Genomic DNA, 8,989 nt, shown 5'->3' with positions numbered 1-8,989 from the left:
TCACACAAACAGACCATACTAAATAACATTGAAAACAGTAGGGCACCGTCTTAGACACACAATCACACAAACGCACCCATATAAGCAGGAAAAAAACAATTGTGTACCGCCTTAAGATTCCGTCAGCCTGAATAAAGGGGAGCCACGAAAAGGCACATATACCAGATGTCAATCTGCGGAGAAATACATATACGTCCCTGTGAAAGCATTAAAAAAAACAACAACATGTATTAACAGCACGTGAATTGCCTTGTTTGCACACGATTTTTCTCCCGTTAATACATGGGCGGATCCAGTGAAAAAAGTAGTTTTTATGCAAGAATGCCTTAAAACATCACCCCGGCCGTGGACTCAGTTTTGTTGTAATTTCTAGCTAGTCCGTTTGGATCATAGACTCGATTCGTTATTTCTTTCAATTGATAACCGCTTATACTGATACTGAGATGAGGGTAGTGAAGGATGTTGCAAATTCAATGCATGTTATGGATAGATTCTATCAATCCGTGTATTGTTGCTACCAAATAACATTCTTATAGATTTGATTATAAAGAAGCCTTTTATCAAAGACAATTATAGTCACATTATCAATTATACTAAACGTGTCATTAATTTTCAGATTGAAATATCAGACGTTTAACGAAATATCAACTATAATGGAGGAATGGAAGTCGAATTCAACTCAAGGCGCTATGGACATCATGTTTAATAGTCAAGCTATACTCGAACAACTTTACAAAAATAACAAAAAGCCGTCGGTAGAAGAAAGAGCAGGAGAAGTTCTAAGAAAGCCGACATGGACGCTGTCATTCCTCGTCTTTATATTAGGTCTTCTTGCAAACAGTTTTACAATTCAAGCCATTTTGAATATTCCAAAGCATCACAGATCAGCACATTTGAAATTTGTCATTAGCCTTGCGTGTTCAGACATTTTGATTTTGGTTGCAATATTCTGCGGTGACATCATTTATATATTTTCGTCACTTCACAGCGATTGTTCTAGATTGTTGAAAACCTTGATGTTGGACGTACCACTGTTGGCGACTCTGTTAAATCTATTAGCAATGGCTTTGGATCACTATCTAGCGAGCTTTAGACAGCTACACTATCCCCATCTTATGACAAGATCGCGTGGCAATTACGTTATCTGTTGTATTTGGATGTTTAGTGTCGCCTCGGTCTTAACTGAATTTGTTATAGGAATAGATTTAAGTGCCAATACTTTTGGCTCATTTTGCATGGCCATTGCTTACGATTCGTATAACATTGAACAGTTTATTGTTGGTACTATTTTCGTGGTACTACTTTTCATCATCCTAATTTATATCAGGATGTACATTCATGTGAGGCGATCTCTTCCTGGAAGACCGAGACATAAGCGACAAAGCGTATCGCCTAGTTTAAAAACACTAGTGACAACTATGCTTTTTATCGGCACTTTCCTTCTCTTTTGGGCACCCGAGGGAGTCTTTCAAATCTACATGTATTTGAGGACGAAGACCGATGAAAAGTTCATACATGAACATCTTGACGATATAACTCATGTCAGCGATATCTTATTTCTCATCCTTCAGCTTAATTCATTGGCTGACCCGATTATTTATGCTATCCGGCTTCCTAAAGTACAACAAGGATTAAAACGTTTATTTTGCAAGACGGCTGATCGTAATCAAGGAATTGACAAGTGTAACATACAACTTAAACAGACAAATGTAACCAATTTTACAAGCATAAACAACTTAAATAGACAAATTTAACTAACGCAACAAGTTCAAACAGCACAGAAAATGGACCATTTCATAAGCTTACAAAATTTAAGCTTAAATAACCAGAAAGGCAATCCTGACAAATTTATCAAGCTGATAATCATATGTAACCATACATTAAAAACAATTTCACACTTAGCCTGCTAAATTTCTTAAATAGACTGGCTGATCATTTAATTTAGGCAATACGATTTATTATTTTATGAGGTGTTACTGAAAATTTACTCACTGAATAGCGAACAGTGCAGACGAAGATCAGCCTGCACATTCGTGCCGAATGATCATGGTCTGCACTGGTCCCAAAGGCAGAATCACTTGCCGTCATGTTAAACAACTTTTAATAGACAAACCTGACTAATTCTACAAGCTTAAATCAGCTTGAATTTCAACTGTCATGTTCTTATTTTATCAAATGGCCCGTTTGTGTACATATGAAATGTAACCGTAGGAAAACATTGCTAATTCGACGTAGGTAACGACAACAATTCAGTCAATGTGAACCATTTTTATATTTTGATAAACAAAATCATTTCAGTTAAAAGCAACCCCTTTCAATGTTACACGTTCTGTTGACTACATATAGAATAGGAAATTCATATATATATATACAGTACTTATTGAATTTTACTCTAACTCATTGTATTGTTTTTATATTATTTTTACAAGGCGATTACAAAAAAAGTCTTAAAATCAGTATTTTGACCAGTTGCGCAGTATAATGCACATAAGCTAACGAAAACCCGATGGTGACTTCACGTTTTGCTATTCTCATGTATGAAACATATAGTAACTATAAAATGAGAAGTGAGAAATGTGAATTACATATTTCAAAGTTCTCACTTCTCGTTTTGGATACAAAACTAGAGGTGTGAGTAAGAAATGTTAATTTCACATTTCACATTTCTTATTTGTCATTTCTGATCAAACACTATAAAACATACAGAAACTGTAAAATGAGAAGTGAGTCAAATTTCACATTTTTAATTCTCGTTTTTCGATATAAAAACTGGGAATCGTGAAGTGAGAAATGCGAATTTAACATATCTCATTTCTTATTATACACTATGAAACATACAGACACTATGAAATGAGAAGGGAGAACTTAATTTCACATGTTTCAGTTCTCACTTCTCGTTTTCGATTTTGGAAGTGTGAATCGATAAATTTGAATTTCATAATTCTTATTTGTCAGTTTGGTTTTATACGAGGGCCGACACAACTTTGCCCATATGGTATAACTGGTACACTAATAACCAGAAACATCTCCGCTTGCAACTGTTATCACGGGGTCGTGAGTTCGACCCTCGGGCGGGCCGTATGTTCTCCGTGATAAAAGACACTGTGTCTGAAATAATTTGTCCTCCACCTCTAATTCCTGTGGGGAAGTTGGAAGTTGCTTGCGGAGAACAGGTTTGTACTGGTACAGAATCCAGGAGCACTGGTTAGGTAAACTGCCCGCCGTTACATAACTGAAATACTGTTGAAACACGGCGTTAAACCCTAAACAAATAAAACAGAGTGACATTGCTCAGTACAGAACTGGAGATTATATAATAACTGTTCCAACGCGATGATGTTTTGCCGTGTTAACTGTAAAAATATCAATGGCTGCAAATAAAATTATGTAACTTATGCCAAAAGAATAAAGAATATACTTTTATGATATTGAAGTGATGGCTCCGTAAAATTTAAAGTCAATCGGTAGCTCGAATTTAGAATAAACAACTTTTTTTGTCAGAAGTCATAGGTTGTCTTACATAAATATGACGTCACATAACATCTAAAATCTGGGAAAACAGAAATTATTGATTCAATGAAGATAACAATAGTTTTAGTTGAGCTATCCTAAAAGTTTGTATTTTGCATAAAATTAAAAGTACTTGTTTGAACTTTGGAAGCAATCTGTCTGCTATACCGGTATCTTTCTACTTCACTTTCTATTGTTGTGAGCCTGCTTTGCGATGCCTTGTGCTCTTGCTTTGTTTGGATTGCTCTGCGCTTCCGTTTGGGAAATCTACGTTAACCGTTTATTTATGAAGATGTCGCTGACCCCTTACTGAAACAAACGATCATGCCACAAACATACTAGTATTGCATGTTTTTGAACATGCGCAGCAGAAAAGATTACGATTCAAAATGATACAACTTTGTCTTTTTATTGGCGACTTTTTAAGTTCTTGATCACTGTACGTACTGTATGTACTTATTCAACAGCCCTCGTACACCATGAAATATATGAAAACTATGAAATGAGATGTGAGAAATGTAAATTGTAGGCATAGGAAATAGAGATCAATATATTTGCACCTTTACTTATCCCTCCGGTCCTGTAATACAAAACCTAATATAATGTGAAATTTTGATACAAGCAAAACTGTATTATCTTCACTTTAAAATACTCACTGGTATATCATTTATGATCGGCTTGTTAAAAGTTATTTTTACCATAAATAAGCTGACAAAAGTTATAAAGCAGATTGTAAAGGGTAAATCAAACACATTTGAATATATCCTAAATGATTTTGTTGTGCAAAAATTTTGGTATGATATTGTGTCTAAACCCACTCAGTTGTGAAATTGCAAGGGAAGTAAGCTTATATATATCTCTGCTTGTAAGTTTTTGCCTAAGGCTTGAGTTGGCATTCTTTACGGATTAAAACTTTGAATTAAATATTAGAACTTCTGTTATTGATATAAACAAGACTATCATAAATTTTATATTTAAATTTTGTAAAATCATTTTTGGTCGGTAGACGGAATTAATTTCTACCTCTATAAATTGTACATTTCACATAGCGCATAATAAGAAATCAGAATGAGAAATAGGAAATAGGAAACGTGAAACGTGAAGTCACTACTGGGCTTTCGTCCAAACCTTAATCATATTTGATTGCGAACTAATTATTGAGTCATTTTAATTGCTTTTTTATGATATCAAGATTTGTTCAAGTTTTGTGCTTGTGTAAACATTACTTTATTATGTAACATGTATGTATTATGTAATTATGTTTCTATTGTTACAATATTAACTAATCTGGTTTGATTACGTACATATTACTCTAAGTTGCATGATTTCATGCATATAACTGAAAATTGTTAAGTGAAGTGCATAGTACTTTAAGGAGATATAGAGGTTGAAGATATATTATTTATTACTTTGACATCATAGGTGCGAATTTTCATGATTGTTTTAAACCTGCCAGATTAAAGTAGCTCCTTAAAAATTACAATTAAATACAACATTCCACTTTCTTTTCATCCTTTTTTGCACCAAAGAAAAAGTAATATGATTATAGTTTGCTGGTTAGATTCCTGACTGCATGATTTGTCTTTCTTGTATCGTAAAATAGCTGTTATTGTATCAAGACTTTCTTCTTTCTATTTCCTTTAAGGCCTTTAATTGACCGAGTAAAATAATATTTCACGAAAAATGTACCTGAATATCTCTTTAACAGATTACTTCAGGTTGTTTATGTATATGGACTACTTACATTTTTTGATTGTGTACATTTTATTTAGATTTATCTAATTGTGAACAAATTGCTTAAGTTATATGCAATTTACTGAACTTGTACTTAAGTGCGGTAGAATTTATACGAGGGGAATTCAGAAAATTTTGAGGTTGTACGTATGAATTAAGACAAAAAACTGTATTTAAGCATATTGCTTACACCAGTCCCTGAAAATATCCATTATTACCAGAAACGCAGTTCTCCATCTGGGATATCCATGACCTGAAAGCTGAAGAGTAGTGCAGAAATTGCTTCACATGCAAGTCCTATAAATACAGCTTTACAATATTGCTCTTTCTGATAAATAAAAACCAGTTGGCGACGTTTAACGCAATGTTTAGTAACTGATTTTAGAACCTGGTCCCTTCCTGTAAAAGACCTACTTGATGCACTTGGTATTTGCACAATAGGGCCCCTGGAATTGAAGACAATTATGTAAAGAATCCATTAGCAACTCTGAGTTCTTTTTGCGACAACTGGTCGTTCTGGTGTTTATCCACCTAAGAAGCTCAAGATAATATACCAGTGTCTCATGCCTTGTGCGAGATTCATTAAATTTCTTTTCATTTGCATTTTTATAGATTTTTTAAAATCATCTGCAATTCTGCGAAATTGTATCCTTTCGGCATTTTGCTCTTTAGTCTAAAGATAGGGTACCCACCTTGCATACACCTTGCATTTCAATTGTTCAGTCAGAATTTCATGAATACTGCCCGATGAAATTCCCACTGATACAGCTATCTGGGAAACTGTATAGGTATATTGTAACCATCATTTTATTAACTGTCAGATGCATTCATTTTGTAATACATTGTGTGATTGTGATATTATTATTACAGTTCCAGTACGTGCAAATCTTTATTTTATGTGCAAAAGAGGCAAAGTTATCTGTGTTGTAGTCTGTATCGAAACATTTACTACTTCAGAGCTTCAATCTTCATAGAATTTCTAAAAAAAAAAGAAATAAATCAGCAGTTTCCTTTTCAAATCGTATAACTAAGACTGTCCCTTTCATTCAGAAGTTGTTTTTTTTTCTATGAAAACTTCTATACGAGGTTTCATATTTTTCTTACAAAAAGATATTTATGTTTAGAGCCAGTGTCAACTTTTAGTGTGCTAGCTTAGCTTTTCGTGAACATACAGACACTTAAACAAAACTTGATAAGATTTTCACTTTTAATTGTAAAAGCAAAGAGCTCATCATCATTTTATACCCATCCAAACAAAGAGCCTGCACAAGATCAGCAGGAAAATCAAACTATTTTTCATTGCTTTTTATTGCTAATGAATTGTGTACCTTAATCAAAAATTTATTTAGCAAAGCGTATTAATTGATTCCGGTGAAGTTTTCTGAATGTATATAAAACATATACCTTTACAACTATGTTCAATTCTTTATCTTACTTACAACATAAACAAATGCGATGATTTGTTGCATTTCTTTTAGAACATCCTTCGTCCGTAATGAAATGTTCAACACCACTTTCCGCTGGTGGTTTTAAGTCGCAGTGTAGGATATGTGCAGGTCATATTTTGTAAGTTTTTTGTTGTTTTTTGTTTGTTTTGGGTTTAACGCCGTTTTTCAGCAGAATTTCAGTCATGTAACGGCGGGTATTTAACCTAACCAGTGTTCCTGGAGCGCGTTTCATCAAAGTTCCTAGGATTTTTATTGTAGGACCGCTCCTAGGATCTTCTTAAGATTTTCTTAAGTGCGTTTCAACAAAAGTTCCTAAGACAAAATACCGACTTAGGAGCTACTCTTCCGAAGGAAGTAAAATCATGGGACCTCGTTGAAATCAACATCCAGTGTTAAGATTAGAGCACCCAAATATATGTAAAAAAAATATGGCTGATTTTGAGGTGACATACTTTTAGTTTACCAATAAATGTAGATCTAGATTCTACGTAGATTTTACTATGATTGGGAAACTTTGCCTTTTCTGGCAACTTAGACTATATTTATCTGGATATCTTTGTGTTGGCAGATTGCAGTCTCATTTTTTTTCAACCAAAATTATACAAAAATATTGTTTAATAAAGATAAAACAATAATAAGTAGCTCTACTCGAAAGTTAATGTTGCCGTTTGCGTTGCACTTATTCGTGACTAGACAGAGTTGTTTACTTTACAAAATCCTGCCAACGGCAGATTTATCTCCCTGGAAAGTTACTCTCCGTATCGATTTTCCAGGCCTGTAGCTACACTAACGCACGTTGTATTCCTGCTTCTCTGATTTTCCAAGATTATAAGAAAAATGATAAATTTGGAGGCGCCATCTTTTAAAGCATTTCTGACAAAGCTGAAGCTCTAAATAGTATTCCATTTTTATTAAAAGAAGACAATTAAAAAAGCTCTAATTACAAGTAATTATTTTATGCTAACTAATGAAATACTGTATTCTATCAGTTAAAGGGCCAATACTAAGGAAAGTGAACATTTCAATTTCTTTTAAGAAGCACTGAAACTATTTCATTTTATTGGAAAATGAAAGTTGGTATGTAGAAATTCGAAATAAATCGCAGTATATGTACAATTATTTTTCTATGAAGTATGAAGAAAGTTAAAAAGACCTGGGGGGTCATTCTGTCGATTCATTGAAATTTCAACATAATACACATACATTTCTTTGAGTTCCAAAGACCTTCTGTAAATTTTGACCTGCCAATCTTCATTATTTAGTGTCTTGCAGAAGTCTATGCACTGGCTATGAAAAAAATTGCCAACTCACTTTCCCTTAGTAATGGACCTTTAAATATTTTCATATCTCATCACTCACACTGTGAAAATATGAAATCTACCCGGTAAATCTTTATTTTCACACTGTGAGAGATTTAGCTCCGCCCCCTCATACATTGTGTATGAATTTTAAATTATTTGCTTAAAACAGGATGAAAACTGTAGTCGCACTTTGTTCTTTAGATCTATAGTATATTTCTCGATTCAAATCATTTTACTTAATGAGAAGTTCATAACGTTATGCAGCAAAAAATAAGAAAAAATAGAACTTTATGTTGTGTGTGTCTTTATAATGTCACAACACGTCTGACGTCATGTCTGTTTACGGGCGTCTGTTTCCCGCGCTGAGATTAAAAATTGTTGCAAAATGCACATCTCAACGTAATTGAGCATGAAATAAATAGAGGATATTTGTTTGTTTTGAGTGAATATGGAGTATATCTCACTTCGAAGTGAGAAAGTTTCAAATATTTTCACGAGCGTGTAGCGCGAGTGAAAATGTGAAAATTTTCTCACTTCGAGGTGAGATATATTCTATATTCACGAAAAACAAACACATTTTCTTTTTATTTTATGCTCAATTACGTTGAGATGTGCATTTTGCAACTATTTTAATCTCAGCGCGGGAAACAGACGCGCGTAAACAGACATGACGTCAGACGTGCTGCGACGTTATAAAGACGCATGCAACATAAAATTCCATTTTTGTTTTATTTTTTGCTGCATAACGGTATGAAATTCTCTTTAAGTAATATAATTTGAATCGAGAAATATACTATAAAGAACAAAGTGCGGCTACAATTTTCATCCTGTTTTAAGCAAATAATTTAAAATTCATACACAATGTAATGAGGGTGCGGAGCTATATCTCTCACAACTTGTGAAAATATAGTTTTTTTTATATTTTCACAGTGTGAGTGATGAAATATGAATATATTTAACTGATAGAATACAGTATTTCATTAGTTAGCATAAAAT

The 8,989-nt window shown here is 33.6% G+C and overlaps 1 protein-coding gene across 1 annotated transcript; it reads left to right on the top strand.

Moving 5' to 3' along the window:
• Positions 1 to 631: 631 nt before the first annotated feature.
• LOC123539647 (melanocortin receptor 5-like) lies at positions 632 to 1,754 on the top strand. The gene has a single exon (XM_053525878.1). The coding sequence runs from the start codon at positions 654 to 656 to the stop codon at positions 1,752 to 1,754; it is 1,101 nt and encodes a 366-aa protein (XP_053381853.1). The 5' UTR covers positions 632 to 653.
• The last annotated feature ends 7,235 nt before the right edge of the window (positions 1,755 to 8,989 follow it).

This window comes from Mercenaria mercenaria, chromosome 16 (genome assembly GCF_021730395.1).
Source record: "Mercenaria mercenaria strain notata chromosome 16, MADL_Memer_1, whole genome shotgun sequence".
NCBI lineage: Eukaryota > Metazoa > Mollusca > Bivalvia > Venerida > Veneridae > Mercenaria > Mercenaria mercenaria.
This window is presented reverse-complemented; position numbering and strand designations above follow the sequence as displayed.